The sequence below is a fragment of the Gekko japonicus genome, unplaced genomic scaffold (assembly GCF_001447785.1).
Source record: "Gekko japonicus isolate JY-2015 unplaced genomic scaffold, Gekko_japonicus_V1.1 scaffold2301, whole genome shotgun sequence".
NCBI lineage: Eukaryota > Metazoa > Chordata > Lepidosauria > Squamata > Gekkonidae > Gekko > Gekko japonicus.
In genome coordinates, this window is record NW_015175433.1 from 150,165 (window position 1) to 170,012 (window position 19,848).

A 19,848-nucleotide genomic window follows, 5' to 3' on the forward strand; every position below is an offset into this window, starting at 1 on the left:
TTATTATTATTATTATTATTATTATTATTATTATTATTATTATTATTATTATTATTAAGATATATTGAGTATATCTTTAGTAGAACTATTTCATACAATATATATTCGTGCTCTGTTTCATAATTTAAACAAAAAAAATGTGGTGACATTCTATCTATATAACCAGAAAATTATTTTTTCTTATTCCCATAACCTACCCGCATAAAAACAACCATACAACTCCCTCAAAGTCCCTTAATACATCTTCATTTGATTATTCATTAATTATTACCCGTTCGATCTTCTAGCTTCTTTCCGTACCTTCTAGCTTCTGACCTTCAGTCTCTATAATTCTATATTCTTCAATACCTAAAGAGAAAGCTGGATGGGGTTGCCTCTGATACCAAGGGCTGAAGAGAAAACCCCTTCAGCGGGAAGGCATAGCCCTCCTCCCTGTTGCCAGAGGTCTTGGGGGGAGCACACCTTCCACCTCCTTACCATGCCCTCGAATTGTTAACAGCTATACTTTTGTATTGAATACCACTTTATTTACTATTAATTAATAATTGCCGCTTTGGATATAATTCTAAATTCCTTTCTTGTTCTCACTTAATAGCTCTTAATGTAGATGAAAGTTAAAGGTAGTGATTGAAGTTAAAGGGAACTTTTAATTTGTAGATTGGGGAGGAGAGTGTTTGGGAGGGTGTAACAAAAAGTAGTACCAAATAGAGATGTGAAGGCCCGGGAAAAAACGGGGAAAATTTTGGGGAAAACCAGTTTCCCCCCCCATTTTTTTCTGAAGCCTTTTTTGTTTTTTTTCCGAAAAATTGGAAAAATTGAAAAAAGAAAAGAAAAAAAATTGATTATGGAATGCTTTATTTTAACATGATGAATAAAATATTTTAAGACTAGTTTAAATATTTTCCAAATCATTTCTAAAATATATATATATGGTATCAGATTGATCTAATTTCTGTGTACTGAAGACAAGCAAGTCCTAGGTTACAAACTGAACTCTCCAATGCAAGAACAAGATGCATTTCTTCCTTTAGGAGGTGCTGTTGTCACAAGAAAAGAAAAAGGTTTCAGTTTTGTTTTTGAATGTGGGTGGGTATTCTGTTTGTAATAATTGTTTGGATACACTATATTTTAATATGCTAGTTGTGATAATTTCATGCCAAGTAAAAATGTCCATAGTCATATTTTATGTTCCTAAAGTAACAGAATGACTTTCAATCTAGAAAGGACAAAAGAAATGCTAACGTAGCATTTTTTTCAATTTTTCCGAAAATAATTATATTTTTTTCTGGAAAAAACGGGGGGAAACGGGTTTCTTCCGAGTTACAAAATTTCTGGAAATTTTACGTCTCTAGTACCAAAGTACATAAATCCTGGTACGCACACCTTTTGTGGATCTACAGTCATTTGTTAGAATGCCCTCAGTAGATGTAACATTTTAGGGAATAAGGGGGAAAAACACACTTTCCACCATGTGGGAATGCTTTTCACATTCACATGTCTGCCAAGGAAGACCCAACTTTCTTCTGGGAAACTCCTGTATATTGTCAAGAGTTTGTCTTGTACTACAAGATGCATATTTGGTTCATGGGGGTCACTGGCCAGGCCAACATGAATGGAAAATGTGCCCTAGAATAAATTTGGTGTTCTTCTATACATTGCAGTGGAAGCTCAATATCAGTGAACTAGCTTTTCATCAAGGAAGCTCGTCTGCTGGTCTTCAAATTGAGAGATCTTGGATATGCTTCCAGTGAATCTCAGGGTTTCTGAGGAGCATGGTTTATAAACAACTAAATTAAAGATATACCCAAGGTGGTGCAAATTCCTGGCTCCGTTGTGTCCAGTGCTCCCTCTAAGCTGTGGAGTCTTGTGCGCAAAAAATTCTACTTTGTGAGCTCCCAGCATGAGAGTTGTGAGCAAGCAATGTGGCTACAGCATAAATTAGTTTGCACTGGAGCCATCCTTCCTGAGATAAAACAAAAATGTGTGAGCTGGAGGCTAAAAAACTGTGAGCTAGCTCACACTAACCCATTTTAGAGAAAACACTGGTTGTGTCCAGTTTTGCGTTTCTCCGCCCTGGATGAGAAAAAGGGGCTGCAGGTTACAATGAACAGAACGGAGGGATCATTTGTGCTACCATTTTGCGGTGATTTACATGGGGATTGAAGCAATGTGGGAGCTGGTTTTGCTTTATGTTGGCAAAATTATCATAACTTTGTCTTTGGCTTCCTGTCATGTTCTTTAATAAGATGAGAAAATGTGGACATTCTTCTAAATGGAATAGGTTAGATAAATCCCAGAAGTAAACAGAGTAGCCTTGGGGGGGGGGGGCTATTAAACCAGGGTTCCCCAATATGGTGCCTGTGGGCCAATGCTCCCTCTGAGCTATGGAGTCCCGTGAGCAAAAATTCTACTTGGTGAGCTGCTGGCATTAAAGCTGTGAGCCAGCCATTTGGCTACTGCATACATTAGCCTGCTCTGGAGCCCTCCTTCCTGAGCTAAGACAAAAATGTGTGAGCCGGAGGCTGGAAAACGGTGAGCTAGCTCACACTAACTCAGCTTAGAGGGAACACTGCTGTGGGCGCCATGGTGCCCCTGGTCACTTTTCTTGGCACTTGTCAAGTGTTTTTAAAAAGTGGGCAGGGCCAGTTGGGGTTCTTGTCCAGCAGGGGTTCGGCGATCTGGCTGTGCAGATGTTCTAAGAAGTTGCTTTGGCCGCAGCTACTACCACAGCATGAGGGTCTTCAGGATATGACTGAGGATAAATTGTGTGTATGCTAGCAAATATTGTAGACATTGTCTTCATTTTCAAAACTCCCCTGTTCAGCAGAGCTTCTCCCTGAAATGCTGAAGAGTTATTGTTAAGGGTTATGCATGACCTCACTCCCGGGGATTTTGTGGCTCTGCTTGAGCCAGTTTGGTGTAGTGGTTCGGAGCGTGGACTCTAACCTGGGAGAACCGGGTTTGATTCCCCACTCCTTTACAGGCAGCTGCTGGTGTGACCTTGTCAGTCACAAGTTCTTTCAGAGCTGTTCTCTCATGAGCAGTCCTCGAAAGAGCTCTCTCAGCCCCACCTACCTCACAGGTGCCTCTTGTGGGGAGGGGAAGGGAAAGGATATTGTAAACTGCTCTGAAACTCCTTTGGGTAGTGAGGGGTGGGATATAAATCCAATCTCTTCTTCCTCCTCCTCCTCTTCTTCCTCCTCCTCTTCTTCCTCCTCCTCTTCTTCCTCCTCCTCTTCTTCCTCCTCCTCTTCTTCCTCCTCCTCTTCTTCCTCCTCCTCTTCTTCCTCCTCCTCTTCTTCCTCCTCCTCTTCTTCCTCCTCCTCTTCTTCCTCCTCCTTTCTTCTTCTTCTTCTTCTTCTTCTTCTTCTTCTTCTTCTTCTTCTTCTTCTTCTTCTTCTTCTTCTTCTTCTTCTTCTTCTTCTTCTTCCCATTTTGTGATTGTGCCTCCTGCCCAGTGTCAGAATTCCAGAGGTGCATGCAGGCTCAAAAAGCCCCTCTGGCTTAAACCCTAGGTTTTCAGCATACCTTGTTCTTGAAAAACTCTTCAGTACACGGCAGCAGTACCCTAGTCTGGCCCGCAGTCTGGGCAGCCAGTGAGGACATGTGACACGATGTTGGATGTTTATCCATTTTGCTATCAGAAAGTTTAGCCAAAATGTTTTACAAAGGAAAGCCGCCCACTAGAGTTTCTGTTGTTCAAAACTCCCTTGTCATTTCCAACCTCTAAGAAACGGCTTACCTGGAAATTAGTGTTTTTTCCCATGGATTGGTAAGCCTGGTTTTCAGTTCATATCTGTGACCATCCGATTCCTGCATGTTAAGCTCCACCAGAGGTCGTGTATATTTTCACTGGGATGTTCCCTTAACATTGCATTTAATGTGATCTTTCATATGTTATAGGAGGGGTTGGTTTGCAGAGGGGCACCTGAAACCAATTTTAATTGCAATAAAAACAAATAGGAGGCTTGGAGCAAGACAGTGGTACATTGTTTTAACAATCACTTGCTTTCATGACCCCATTACCCCTTTCTCAGAATACTCCAGGTAAGCAAACATTGACTTGTGAACAAAATTGTATAAAAATTGACCGCTTATGTAAGGCTTTTACGCATGTGCGTCTTTGAGTACATTCTGTTGAATTCAGTAGGGCTTCTGAATATCCACTGACAGGATAGAGTTGAAAAGGTCGTATTACTGAAGTGACAGCATCCATTAGTTCCAGTATTGTTTGAGCACTCAGCTATATTAACAAACGGACAAGCAAACAGAAAGGAGCTATCTGAAAATGAATTCCACGTCTCCGGGCGTTACAGGATGTCATTTACAAGAAACGCATCTGTCACATACCACAACATCCAGATTGTTAGCTAATGGCAAGCCCCTGAACCCTTTCTCACATGTGTGTGCACAATGGCACAATTGGTACCTTCCCTTTCATGCCATATAGTAAGCTATTTTTTCGTGTACACATTTAGTGTCTCCAGAGCTAAAATGGATACTTGCATTAGTGTGACTTGAAAAGGGGCATGCCTCTTCTCTTCTTCCAGGCTGTCCTGTTACGCACTCATATTCTTCCCCCAGTTTCTGTTCAATTTCCTGGCTTGACATGTCCTTCCCGTCATCTTCTCTGGCAGGGACGCTGGTCTGAGCCTGTAGTTAATAGATTAGGCTAATGTGGTGGTTTAGAACAGCCCCCCCCCAACCTATCTGAGCCTGCAGGGACCTTTGGAACTCTGGCACAGTCTGGTGGGCACGGCCACAAAATAACGGCCAGCCGCAGGAGGTGGAGCCAGCCACAAAATCGTGGCCAGCTGCAGGGGGCAGAGCCAGCCACAAACTGGCCGCCACAGGTTGCCTTCAGTCACACGGTGAAGATCCTTGTGCTGTGGTGGCAACAGCTACCAAAACAACATTTTTTTTAAAGAATCTGCCCGCCAATCAAAACTCCAGTGGCCAATGAGAAGCCTTGCTGGGCAAAAGCCCCACCCACTTTCTAAAAACACTTGATGGGCATCTGGAAAGGTGTCAGTGGGCACTGCGTTGGGGAGCCCTGGTTTAGAATGTTCAAAGCACTTTACAGAGACTATTTGGCTAATCTTGACTAAATCTTGTAAAGCAGGTCAGTATTCTCTCCAGGGCTATTTTTGGGCAGGAACGCACAGGGACGGAGTTCCGGCCGGCTCCTGAGTTGGCCACGCCCAAGAGGAACTCATTAGCATAATAGGCCACACCAAACAGCAGAATCTCATTAGGATTGGCTACATTAGGGGTGTGTGGCCTAACATGCAAAGAAGTTCATGCTACAAAAAAAGGCCCTGGGTTTTGACAACAAACAAGGTAAACAAAATAAGAAGCAAAAGGTGGATGTGGCTGGATGACCACACTTCTGGTAACATGGGGGTGTGGCCTAATATGCCAATGAGTTGTGCTGTCAGAGGTGTGGCCTAATATGCTAATGCATTTTCTGCTGTTCGGTGTGGCCTATTATGCTAATGAGTTCCTGCTGGGCTTTTTCTACAAAAAAAGCCCTGATTCTCTCCATGCTGGGCTGAGGCCGAGAGACAGTTACTTGCCTGAAGCCAAGTAGGGGCTTGCCCGCTTAGTCTCTTGACTGCTGCAGTAGGTTAGCTCCACCTAATGACTGATTTCTTTTTTGTAAAATCTGAAGTGATGTTTACCCGTACTCGTTGTAATGGATCGACAGCGGAGTCCTCTGCGAAGTCACTGCAGTCGAAGCCAGTTGAAATTGGTAGGCTTAGACTGGAGTGACTCCACGCAGGAGTGCACTGTAATTCTCTCACTCTTGGATGGAGGGACACGAAGAGGAAGCGTTTGCTCTGCATCCTTCCCTACTCTCGTGCAGGAGGGGCACAGCCTTTCCAACCCAAGGCTAGGCCTGCTGGTCTGTGTTCTCCAAAGCTCAGGATTCCCCGGTTCCCTCCCCTCTCGAAACCACACAGCACTCCCACCAGCTGTAAGGATAGAAAGGAGGAGGCGGCGACAAGCCGCTTTCTTAAATACACACACACTTTTCCCACCCCTGTCTGTCCCAGTCCCTCAGCTGACTGACAGCCCCTGGATGTTGCGTGCGAGAGAGTTCAGCTGGTGCTGTGTGGTCTGGCTGTGTGGTCTCCGGCTTGGCCGAGAGGCTGCTAACAGGGTGGATGAGAGAGAGAGAGCAACACTGTTTACTTTAATTTATTTCGGATGCCGGAACTGTGCCCGGGAGTTTCTCCTGAGCTTGATTCCACACAGTTAGTGGCAGCAATCCCTCACAGCTGCCTCGCAGTCTGAAATATGCGCTGAACTCCTCTACCGAGGGCTTTTACAGCATCTGCTTCAAGTCCAGCCGGCTAATCCCCCTGTGACTCAGAAATGTTAATGGCACTGCTGAGTGCTGTGATTATTTTGGTTTTACTATGTCAAGAGAGAGAGAGAGGGAGAGAGAAAGCCTGGAAGATGTGCTTTTCGTGGCATTTTAAAAGGAGTTTAAGATATTGACAAAATATAGAAGTACAGGAATCGCAAAGCCTGCTATATTACACGTTTTAAGAGATCTGTGGGGTTTTAGGTCATTGCTTTTAGGGCAGTCAAAGGTTTGGGTAACATCATGGAGAGGAGGCTGTGATGTGTAATTTTGAATAGTCTAATCTCGCCCGAATTTAGTACTGGGGGGGCTTTTTTCGGTAATTCGGGTTTTTCACCTCACCGCCAAACTGATTTTGGAATAAAGTTACAACATTTTGTTTTGATTTTATTATTGCAGCATATATATTTTTTTAATACTGTAGGAATAGGGAAAAAAAGAAAAATGGTTGTGAGGATTAACATGATTAATAGTTGGACATGAAATGCTGGACAAGACAAAAATTACTTTTAGTTATTCCTGGTCTGCAGTAAAAAAAATACCTCTTCCCTACTTAACTTTTCATTGTAAGTAGCTTAGAGTTGTTTGGGGATTTTTAAAAGAACCAAATACAACATTCATGACCAGTTTTTGTTTAAAATGACAAGTCGCCTTTCATTATTTAAATAAACAAGCATATACTCTTAATATGACTTGGAATTCCTGCATTGTTTAGCTTATTCATTCCTAGTCTTTTTCTGGCAAGCTTGCAGGAATGAACTTTGTGTTATTGATGCAGCTATGAAGGCTGTAATATTCCTAGCAGTGTTGAAGGTTGTAGCAAATGTATAGTTCTGTAGATCTCCAGAGAGGCAGGAGAGATGAGGGCTGGATTTGACATAAATGTCACTTTGTCAGTCTATGAGCAATGAGCAATACTCCCTCTAAGCTGAGGAGACTCTTGAGCCAAAATTCTACTTTGTGAGCTGCTGGCATTAAAATTGTGAGCGAGCGATTTGGCTACTGCATAAATTAGTTCACTTTGGCGCCATCCTTCCTGTGCTAAGACAAAAACGTGTGAGCTGGAGGGTAAAAAACTGTGAGCTAGCTCACACTCACTCAGCTTAGAGGGAACCCTGGCGACGAGTGCCAGAAAATGTAACACAAGGTACCAGAGATATAAACTTTATAAAGATGATTTCAGATGCCGAATGACAATAGCAGGTGTAACATGCAGAGGGGTAGTAGGTGTGGAGATATCAGCATTGGTAATGACAAAAAAACTTAGATCTCAGTTTGGTCCAGGAGACCTCAGTCCAGGAGGATGCAAAGAATAAATGGAAATAAGTCTAAAGAAGTGAGCAGTGACTCATGAGATACCATAAATTTTATTAGTCTTTAAGGTGCTACTGGACTCTTATACTTTCTGCTGCTATTAGAAACAACAGCATTCAAAAAACAGTGGGGGAACATTTTAACTTTCCAGGACATTTAGTTGCTGACCTTGGAGTAGCAGTTTTCTTACAAAGGAATTTTAAAGGGAAGTTAGAAAGAAAGACTGCTGAATTGAAACTGATAATGAAGATCAAGACAATGCATCCTCTTGGACTGAACTGAGACCTAGGTCTTTTTCAAGAATCGCTGTGATTTTACAACTGATAAAAACAATACCATTGATATTTTTAATAATGTATTAACACTCTTTCATACAAATCAGAAGAGGCTTATGAATCACTCCCCCAATATTTTCTACAGAACTTCCCAGACAAAACTACTAGGGAGCTTCCTTCTGAATCGAACACACCCTTCTCCTGAGCAGGAACACACCCATCTCTCCATTCAGAAGGAAGCTCTCTAGTAGTTTTGTCTGGGAAGTTCTCTTGAAAATGTTGGTTGTAAAATCTCAGCAATTCTTGAAAAAGAGGAAACTGAAATAGGAGGATATATGTGGCTACCTGTGAGGTCACCAATGTTCCCTCTAAGCTGTGGAGTCTTGTGAGCAAAAATTCCACTTTGTGAGCAACTGGCATTAAAGTTGTGAGCGAGTGATTTGGCTGCTGCATAAATTAGTTTGCTCTGGAGCCTTCCTTCCTGAGCTAAGACAAAAATCTGTGAGCGGGAGGCTAAAAAACTGTGAGCTAGCTCACACTAACTCAGCTTAGAGGGAACACTGGAGGTCACTGGGTTCTTTATGAATTCATTGAGGCAGGAATTTTGACTGGTTTGTCTTCACCTTTTCAGCTCTGCCTCCTTCTAAATTTTTGAATGCTTGTGAAGTTGTATAAAATGTTATTGATTAGCTTGCATGCCCTAAACTGAGGTCTTTTAAATGTTTTGGGTTCTTGGGTTTTGATCAGTCCAGATCCTCTGAGCATTAAAATTGATACGTGGGAGTTTGTCCTCATAAGATGCTCACCAGACCTTTCCGTACCATAGAGCTATGTAACATGCAGATCACTGAACTTCACCTGGAGTTTCTGCTTTGTCAAGCTGGGTAAATGTTTCTAGAGCAGCCCACTCTTCCACTTGAACTGGGCACTTACTTGGCAGGCTGGCCTCCTTCCCTCCTTGAAATGTGATCTCACAATCTTGACTTTGCCCTGGAATCTTTCACTGGGTTTTGTTTTGTTTTTGGTTAAAGTTTCCAAACACTTCCATTGGTGACTAAGGTAAGCTGTTCAAGAACAGACTTTGTTAGATCAAAGCCAACATGATCCCGTTCCAGGCGATTTACAATTAAAATAAGCTTTGCAAGATCTAAGTTGCCAGGTCAAAGCGCAATATTGCTATTTTATCTTAACATATTTTTTTAAAAAAAACTTGTCCAGCCATTTTACCGAAAAAGAAGAAAACAGAACTGATAGGCCAGTTGCTAGCTGGGCTCCCTCCTTCTTGGACTTAATGGGAAGTCATCCTGTGGACGGGGTAGAGAGCAGCAGTCAGAAGTTAACAGTGTTTTGCTAGTTTCTCTGCCTGGGTAAACTTGATTGTGAGAAATATCCTTTTGAGGCCAAATGTAGACCCCAAACCTTCAGTAGCCTGCTCCGGATCTACACACCCCTCACTGAATGTAGCTGGGGGTACACACGTGTCAGTATCCTCTTTGGGTCCCCAGTGGGGAGAAAGGCAAGGAGTAAGTGAAGGAAATAAATAAAATATAGATAATGTGTTGCTCCGGGGCACCACTCTCGATACGTATTGAAAGAGAGCTTAACAAAAACCAGTTGCTGTGATTTAAAAAACAAAAACCTTTAAAAGGGTTGATTTTGCTCTTTACCATATTTGTACAATGGTGGCTGCGGTGGCTCAAGCGGTTAAGACGCTGAACTGCAGGCCGGACGGTCTGTAGTTCGGCAGTTCAAGACCTGCGTGCCGCATGACAGAGTGAGCTCCCGTCTCTGGCCCCAGCTCCTGCCAACCTAGCCGTTTGAAAGCAAGAAATTGCAAGTAGATAAATAGGTACTGCTTCGATGGGAAGGCAACAGCGTTCTGTGCACCTCGGCGTCTAGTCTTGCCGGCCACATGACCACAGAAACGTCTCTGGACAGCGCTGGCTCTTCAGCTTGGAAACGGAGATGAGCACCGCATCCCTAGAGTCGGATTCGATTGGCTTTCGAGCAAGGGGAACCTTTACCTGTAATATTTTTATGACGCCATCATTGTGAAGATACAAGATGGCAGGAGCCTGCCTGGAGTGGTTGGCCATTTAAATGGCCAATGGTTGTGGAGCTGGAGGGTAAAGGTCATAGGAAGGCCTGTCCTGGAATATGGCAGCAAAGAGTTGGGTTGCAGGGGAAGGCTGCAGAGGTCGTTGAGGATAAGGATGAGTAGTTAATGCCCAGTCTGGAAGCACATCAGGTGAGATGAAGGTAGGAATGAAGAAACGGTCGAAAGAGACGTAGGAAGTAGAAGAATGTGGTAAAGGAGAATGATGGTTTCCAAGGAGATCTAGTCTTGAGCAGAAAGTGAGGAAGACGAGATGGGTGGGGAGGCATTTAGAACACTCGTGTGAAGCCTCTTAATGTGCCTGATTGAGGGAGCTATCAAGAATAAACAGTACATACATATTAGAACAGTAAAACGTTCAGTAAAACCAAGCCCACATCTGTAAAACTACTACATGTAAAAAACAAACAAACCAGAAGCTGATAAAACCAAGAGCATGAAACAATCGTAGGACCATCAAACCAAGCCACAAAGCATCAAGGGATGCAAAATGCAGGCCAGTGTTTTTAAAAGACAGCTGATTTTTTTATTATTTAGATTTTTATTTAATTATAGAAAAAAGACAGCTGAATGATGGGATGAAGTGTCAGTCACAAGCCCCAGAAATGGCTTGGTAATTAAAAAAAAAAACTTTAATGGTATTTTTGTATATATTGAATGTTAATGTTTCTGTATATTTTATGGCATCATGCCTTGTACATCACCCAGAGCCCAGCGTAAGCTGGGATAGGGCAATATAATAATAATGAGGAGGAGGAGGAGAAGAAGAAGAAAGGTTGTGTCAGGTGACCTTCATAGAAGAGGACATTCTAAAGGGGAGATGCCACCCTCTCGTTAGTCATTGGTATCTCATCTGTGTAAGGGGAGGCACAGAGCAGGAGTAAGATTTGAACTGGTGAGCTTGCCTGTACCAGAGGAGGAGGTTCTTCATGTTGGAAATGAGTGTGTTTACAAGGTCTGACAATTCAGTCATTATAGGGTTAACTTGTTTGCCTAGTATTGCTATTGTTTAGACCGACCTGGAAGGGATACCTGGCGCTGAGCCAATGGGGAATTAGCCCGGGAAAAGTAGCTTTCTACTGTGATACAGATTGGTCGTTTGTTTCAGGTGACTTCCTTTCTAGGGGTCAAGAAGAAGGAGAGATTCTCCATTATCTGTGTGCTAGTGTTGACTATAGAAAGCTTAGAAAATGTAGCTGTTAGTGTTATGTTTATTTGTAGCAATCCCGTGTAACTTTTACCCTTAAAAATAAAGGTTTTTAAAAGCAAAGAAATCTCTTCTTTCCAATAGAGCAAGATCCATTGATAGTCTGAGTATTAAACACGTTTGATTATTTTACAACACTTCAGGTATCCTGGTCCTAAAATATAAGAACTGGCACTTTGAATTTTGTGCAGACAGGTACCCAGTACGCATCTTTCAGCACTTGAGTGATATGTTCCTTATATCCAGCCCAGAAAAGTAGTCAGGATCCGAACTGGCAGAGACTGACCAAGAGAGAGATCTTGGAGTCATAGTAGATAACTCACTGAAAATGCTGAGACCGTGTGCGACTGCAATAAAAAAGGCCAATGCTATGCTGGGGATTATTAGGAAGGGAATTGAAAACAAATCCGCCAGTATCATAATGCCCCTGTATAAATTGATGGTGCAACCTCATTTGGAATACTGTGTGCAGTTCTGGCCACCACACTTCAAAAAAGATATTATAGCATTGGGAAAAGTGCAGAAAAGGGCAATTAGAATGATACAAGGGTTGGAACACTTTCCCTATGAAGAAAGGTTAAAGCACTTGGGGCTCTTTAGCTTGGAGAAACGTTGGCTGAGGGGGGTGACATGATCGAGGTTCATAAGATTATGCGTGGGATAGAGCAGATAGAGAAAGAAGTACTTTTCTCCCTTTCTTACAGTACAAGAACTCGTGGGCACTCAATGAAATTGCTGAGCAGTTGGGTTAGAACAGATAAAAGGAAGTACTTCTTCATCCAAAGAGTGATTAACACATGGGATTCACTGCCACAGGAGGTGGTGGCGGCTACAAGCATGGACAGCTTCAAGAGGGAATTGGATAAATATATGGAGCAGAGGTCCATCAGTGGCTATTAGCCACAAGGTATAGATAGGAACTCTCAGTCTGGGGCAAGTGATGCTCTGCATTCTTGGTGCTTGGGGGGGGGGGCAACACTGGGAGGGCTTCTAATGTCCTGGCCCCACTGGTGGACCTCCTGATGGCATCTGGTATTTTTGGCCACTCTGTGACAGAGTGTTGGACTGGATGGGCCATTGGCTTATGCTTTGAACATATTATGGACAGTTTTCAAAGATAGCCCTGTGTAAAACTCCTTGCACCTGCTGCAATCAAATCACAGATCACTGTGGCCAAATCACCCCTTTTACGGAGTTGACCTAGTCCATTGAAGTGAGTAGAAGGAGGTAAATGGTATGGAGGAGACTTTCAGTGGGTGACCAGCTGCTTCAAAAATGTGCCGTCCACCACACTGAAGTTTGACCCTTGCCCTTCATGGCTGATGACCTGTCCTCAGGATCACGTGAGGCCCCCTGGCCCCCTCAGAAAACTCCCTCTTCTTCGGTAGACCGCAGTCAAGGAAAGGATGAATTCATAATCGACGAAATTGGCCATGCCTTTTGTTCTCCTCTAAAGGTGCTGCAGTGGCTCAAGTGGTTAAGACGCTGAACTGCAGGCTGTGGAAGGTCAGTAGTTCAGCAGTTCGAGACCCAGGTACCGCATGATGGAATGAGCTCCCATCTCTAGTTCCAGCTCCTGCCAACCTAGCAGTTCGAAAGCAAGAAATTGCAAGTAGATAAATAGGTACCACTTTGGTGGGAAGGTAACAGCATTCAGTGCACCTTGGTGTTTAGTCATGCCGGCCACATGACCACGGAAACGTCTTTGGACAGCGCTGGCTCTTCGGCTTTGAAACGGAGATGAGCACCGCAACCCTAGTGTCGGATTCGACTGGCTTTCGAGCAAGGGAACCTTGTTTTACCTTTACTTTAAAGGTGCTCAGCTGTATGGGAGCAGGAACAGAGGTGCTGTGGTGGGCTAGTGGGGCAAATGATGTATTGGGAAATCAGAGCAAATGAATCCAAGTTATGGAAATGCAGTAAGTCCAATCCATCGGGTTTCCAGCTCTGGGCTGGGAAATGCCTGGAGATTTTGGGGGTTGGAGCCTAGGGAGCGCGGGGTTTGGGGAGGGGAGGGGCCTGGGCAGGATTTAATGGCATAGAGTCCACCCTGCAAAGCAGCCATTTTCCCTGGGGGAACTGATCTTGGTCAGGTTGGCGACCTAACCAGTCCACAAAGCAAAATCCCTACCCTCCGCTGGCAAAAACAGGATTTTCACATTCAAAATTATTGCCAAACAGCACATGAAAATGACTTGCCTTCAGTATTAACAGAATACTCACATCCCCCCCCCCCGCAATGCAACCAAGCTGAAGCTGGCTTTACAGCTTCCAGCTGGCTGTTCCAGATGGATGGTGCCAACAAGAAAAGGTCCAGTGTCTGGTTGAGGCCAGATGGGCAGAATGAGGAAGTTAGCAGAAAACACTAAGTAGGTCAACGGGGGCACAGAGGTTTATAACAGTAGAGGGCATGGCGTGATCATGCCTAAAAGTGACACTAACAGTAAACTAAATTCTTCCGTTATTATAGGGTTGCCAAGTCGTAACTCGTCCTGAAGCGGGGGACTCCCGAGTCGATCCTGGAGTTTTCCCTCGGATGACCGTGGCCCCGCCCCCAGCGTGCCCGGCGTGGTCGCGTCACTTCCTGGTGATGTGCACGTCGGGGTGGAGTTCCCCCCGGGGCCCGATCCGGCGGCGGCAGGGAACGGGCCTCTGGGGCGGGGGTTTCCCGGCTCCCCGGGGGGACTTGGCAAGCCTATAACAGTTATTATGATCAAAACAAGTTTTGCTTCTTATTTCAGCTCTAGCAGTCTTTTAGTTGAGGGCAGCGACAGTGAAGACTGGCATCCTCCTTTTTCTTCCTATGGTTCCCCTGTCCCCTTCTGTGCCATGCAGCATGGAGAGCACTGCAACCGGCAAAAAAAGGGGTTGATCGCCGTCTGAACTGGTCATTTTATTAGTGTATGGTGATAATTGCATTATGTTGATTGTATTTTATCTGCTTTAAGGCTGTGAATCTCCCAGGGTCCGCTTGCATGGTTGGGTGATTCATAAATCAAAATAATAATAATAGTAATATCAATATCTAAGTACATGAAAGCAGCATTCCCAGCAAAAGTTACACAAGCATTTGTTGCCCCAGCTTTCTGTCTTTGCAAAGTGCCCATCTAGTTCTCAGATAATGGGCACCAGTCCAAATCAAGATGTCTAACGCTTTGGGTCTTTGCTTCATACTCACCATTCCAGCGAGGATTTTTAAGTGTTCTGCAATAAGCAAAGAGATACTTCAGTAGAAATATTAGATTTTGGGAGGCTCAACGTTTTTATTACATGTATTCATTCCGTAATACAAAGAGGTACCGCATTCCAGTTTCTGAAATCCAATAAAGCGTGCTCCAATATTTTATAATATTACTGTCTCGTACAGTCTTAATTCCGTTGCATCACCGGAATGCCTTGGTATTATCAAATAAAGTGAAACTTGGGGGGAAATGCGAGAGAAAAATAAATCACTGGAAAATTTACTGCTTTATTTTCTCTTCGCATTAATATTGGTTTTCTTAAAATTTTCCTACTTTAGGTCTTTTATTTTGATCTTGGGATTATTTTACATTCCCTGGTGCTTTAGGATGTCTAGTGTTACTGAATAAATTTGTGTGCCTATTCTTATTCAATCCCTGAAGCCAAGTAAAATTGGTTAGTCGGGTGCATTCTTCCAGCCGACTGTTGTACCTAAGATTTGTCATTGGTAATATTAGTTAGGCATCCGATTTCTGCATCCATCCAGCTTCAGTTCAATTTCAGCTCATTGTAAACAAGCTTGGAATAGGGCCTAGGTCACTTCTTGTGCAATTTCTGGGACGGTGCTGGATATAAATACGTTTTCATTTGCTTGATGGATTTTTGTTCCTGGGTACTGGTGTGCCAGTATGCTGTTTGTTTGAGCTATGGTTCCGTCAGGTTCCAGAGTTTGTTTCCTAACAAATAACCTGATTTTTGTCGAACAAAGTTGGCGTCCAGTGGCAGCTTTAAGACCAACAAAGTTTTATTCACAGTATAAGCTTTCGCGTGCAGATACTTTTTTGTCATTTCAGAGGGTAGTTAGTTGTTTGCAGTAGAACAGATTTGTGTACAGTAGCACCTTAGAGAAGACAAAAGTCCCTGGGAAAGGCAAAAAAGCTAGGAAAAGTTGAAGCCAGCAGGAAAAGAGGAAGACCCAACATGAGGTGGATTGACTCACTTGTTACCCAAAGTGGTTATGAGGGTTTCTTGAGTTTGTTGGGGAATTAGCTAGGAAACCCAAGCAATGCAAGAGGAGGTAATCAAGCAGGATCTCCACCTATATTTACGGGGATTTTTCCCTCAGTAGGACTCGCAAAATGAACTAAAATGAATAAAATCAAAACGTATTAATTGGAAAAAACCCACTATATGAACACGCATACAAGTTCAGAAAATAAAGGTGGTAGTTTACGGAGACAAAGAAGGGAACTTATTCTATAGGACTATATTTACTTATCCAAGGAACAAAGATCCGAGTAGGAAGACAAGCGAAACAAACCAGCGTCTCACTCTTAGCAGGGTGCCCAACCTTTTCGGTGGGGGTGTAGGTTAGTGGACATCCAGATACACACATTACTGAACAATGTAGGTCTGGTTATACCCCTTGGAGCATGACGTGATTGCTCCTAGAACAATGCTGTGATGGTGTGAATGAAACAATGTTGTCTTAACTAAGAAGCTTCATAACGTTCCCAGGAATTACAAGTGCAATGTAACATTCATGTGACCTCTAGAAGAGCAAGGCATTGTGAATGAATGTTTGGTGACCTCTAATGGCTTGGACAAGGCAACTATCACAGAAAGGATTATGGGATTAAAATGGTTTCTACTAGATTTTTACTTAGGATGGCCAGGTAGGGGAACGTCAGGCAAGGTAGGGAGTCGGTTAGATTTAGTGTCCTTTTCTGAGAAAATCAAACTTTGACACTAATGGATTAAAAGAGGGAACAGAACTGCCAAAAACCAGACCTTTGCACCTCTAGGATCAGTTTTTCAGACATGCCTCTGCCAATATTCGATGACACACATGCCGTGCGACTGAGGATCAATGTGGATCTCTTATTTGCAGACCAGGGATGAGTCTTGAATGATTGACCCTGTGGAATGCTAAGAGAGGGAAGGTTGCTTGTGTCACCTGCTTATAGGTACCAAGCTCGTCCTTCCAAGTGAGGAGGGGGTCAAGGCCAATCTAGACAGAAAAATTGCCCAATAATCTTGCAGAAACCTCTAGAAGAGCAAGGCATTGTGAATGAATTAATGGAATTCATCCAGGGCTTTTTTTGTAGAAAAAGTCCAGCAGGAACTCATTAGCATAATAGGCCACACCCAACAACAGAAACTCATTAGCATATTAGGCCATACCCCTGCCAGCACAGCTCATTAGCACATTAGGCCGCACCCCCACATTACCAGAAGTGTAGTTATCCAGCCACACCCACCTTTTGCTTGTTATTCTGTTTCCCTTGTTTGTTGTCCAAACCCAATTTAGATAGATTTCCCCCCCAAAAAGCATTTTATTAAAAATTCAATTTAAATTAAAAAAATGCAATTTAAATTTTTTAAAAATAGGTTTTTAAATTTTTTAAATCATTTATTTTTATCCACCCTGCTTTGAGATTTTGTTTTAAAATCCTTATTCATTTTTTTTTTTGCAGCTTCATCGGTGACTTTATTGGCTGGCTACCTTCCAGAGTGAATATATCGTGCCTGGTTGCCTTCTTCCTTAGAGTGGCAGGTGAGACTAGCTTTGCTGTAAATGGGCCATTCCTTTGTAAAATAGTCCTTGTCCATGACAAGAAGATGCATTATGCAAAAGATGCATTGGATTTTTACTCTGTGTGCATGAACATTTTTCCCAGCAAGCAGAGCCCAGTTTCAAATGACAGATGTATTGATCAGCAGGTGAAATGTTGATCGAATCTATCTCCCCCCCCCCTTTCAGGTTGGCTGTCAACTTCATTTTAAAGCATGGTACATATGAGCAGGTCTCTGGAGAAGCAGTTTAATCCATTTTATCCCCACAAAAATGCTCTCAGGTAGGTTAGGCTGAGATTGTTGGCACTTTCACTCACACTAAATAACGCACTTTCAATCCACCGTCAGTGCACCTTGCGATGGGATTTTAACGTGTGAAATGGAAAAATCAACTTGCAAACGGTCGCCGAAGTGGACTGAAACTGCATTATTTAGCGTGTGTGAAAGTGCCCTGTGTGACCAGCCCAAAGTCACCCCGCAAGCTTCGATGGCACAAAGTGGGGATTTGAACCAGATCCTAGTCAACACTCTAACCGCTAGACTACACTGGAAAAGGAGCTGCGGTGGCTCAAGTGGTTAAGATGCTGAACTGCAGGCTGTGGAAGGTCGGTAGTTCAGCAGTTCAAGACCCAGGTGCCGCAAGACGGGGTGAGCTCCTGTCTCTAGTTCCAGCTCCTGCCAACCTAGCAGTTCGAAAGCAAGAAATTGCAAGTAGATAAATAGGTACCACTTCGGTGGGAAGGTAACAGCGTTCCGTGCACCTTGGTGCTTACTCATGCCGGCCACATGACCACGGAAATGTCTTCGGACAGCGCTGGCTCTTCGGCTTTGAAACAGAGATGAGCACCACAACCCTAGAGTCGGATTCGACTGGCTTTCGAGCAAGGGAACCTTTACCTTTTTACACTGGAAAACATGGTATTGTTATTCATGGTATGTTGCATGTTCTTAAAGTAGGGTTAAATTTGATAAACATGGCGTATATTTCACGTTTCCAAAAGTGTCCTACTAGGGCCACTGTGCTTCTAATCTAGTCTTAACTTAATTTTTTGGAAAAATTAACGTCACATTTGTGTTGCTTGAGAAATCTTAGTGATTGAGAATTAAATACATTTAGCTAAATAATCATCCTTTCAAAAGCTGACGTTTACAAATGAGTGTTTTCAGTATAGTTGATGCTATGTCAATAATTGAAGTATTACATTTTCTACAGATTCGGGTTACAGAAGATCTGATCTCGAATGCAAGAAGAAAGCTATTATGTCTCATACACGCAAGCCCCCCCTCGTGACGGGTATTTCTCCCAATGAAGGTATTGCATGGACCAAGGTCACAATTCGCGGAGAGAATTTGGGAACAGGCACAGCAGATCTTATAGGTAAGTCAAGAATGCTGTTTAAGTTTGCGTATTCAGAGTCTCAGTCAGGAGGGGGGGAAAGTTGCTAGACAGTTTTGGTAACCAGGGCTATTTTTGGGCAGGAACGCACAGGAACGGAGTTCCGGCTGGCTCCCGAGTTGGCCACGCCCAGCAGGAACTCATTAGCATAATAGGCCACACCCAACAGCAGGAACTCATTAGGACTGGCTACATTAGGGGTGTGTGGCCTGACATACAAAGGAGCTCCTGCTACAAAAAAAAGCCCTGGGTTTTGACAACAAACAAGGTAAACAGAATAAGAAGCAAAAGGTGAGTGTGGCTGGATGACCACACTTCTGGTAATGTGGGGTGTGGCCTAATATGCTAATGAACTGCTCTGTCAGGGGTGTGGCCTAATATGCTAATGTATTTCTGCTGTTGGGTGTGGCCTGTTATGCTAATGAGTTCCCGCTGTGCTTTTTCTACAAAGAAAGCCCTGTTGGTAACTATGTGCTAAAATGAAAACACACAATAGATCGTAGAATCATAGAGCTGGAAGGGACCTCCAGGGTCATCTAGTCCAACCCCCTGCACAATGCAGGAAATACACAAATGCCTCCCCCTCCACATCCGCAATGACCACTGTTCCACGCCCAGAAGATGACAAAAAAACCCTCCAGGATCCCTGGCCAAACTGGCCTGGAGAAAAATTGCTTCCTGACCCCAAAGCGGCAATCAGCATTCCCCGGGGGCATGTAAGATGATTTTCTTTCCTCATGAGGCTGAAGAGATGACCATCGAATTGCCAAGGCCAGTACCATATGTCAATGACAGATAAAATTAACTGTTAAAACGCCGCCTTACAACCTTGAAGTAGCACAGTGAAAATTCAGCCTTGTAGAAAGTGTGAGGAAAGGGGCCAGATTTAGGAAAGCTGAGAGTACTGTGCCGGTTTTGAATTTAGCCTGGGATGTGATTTGTTAGGTCCCCTGAGTGTGGACTTTTGTCAGCAAACTCTGTGAAAAGAAGCTCGAAGTCTCCATAGCGTGAAGCTCTCGCCATAGAACCAAATCCTGCCACAGAATCTGGGTTGCTGAAAAAGCTGTGTCTAAGGGCGACTTCTCATTTTGCATTTTGGCTGCAAAGGTCCTAGCATGTGCTGCATCTGTTAGGAACAGGGCGCACAAGTTTAGATTGCCCTGCCAACATAAACTGCTGGAAATGTAAAAGTAATGTGGGTACTTATATGCATATGTGGTGGAGGTGTGATAAAGTGCAAAGGTACTGGAAGAAAATTTATAGAATGGTTAATGAGATTATAGGAACACAAATACCATTTAAGACAGAGATTGCTTTACTAAATATGATTCCAGATGGATTTAGTAATGCTGATAAATATGTGATGGTGTACTGCTTTACGGCTGCGAGAATACTATTAGCAAAAAGGTGGGA

General features: G+C 43.4%; 1 protein-coding gene across 1 annotated transcript in view; it reads left to right on the forward strand.

Annotated features, from left to right (window-relative positions):
* EXOC2 (exocyst complex component 2) overlaps positions 1-19,848 on the forward strand; it is a gene marked incomplete at its 3' end in the record, with an annotated part of 147,817 nt that overhangs the window by 5,305 nt on the left and 122,664 nt on the right. Inside the window, exons 2-3 of the mRNA XM_015425843.1 lie at positions 16,940-17,019; positions 18,253-18,417. Of these exons, the coding sequence (XP_015281329.1) occupies positions 18,300-18,417 (118 nt within the window). The remainder of the gene's footprint in view (positions 1-16,939; positions 17,020-18,252; positions 18,418-19,848) is intronic.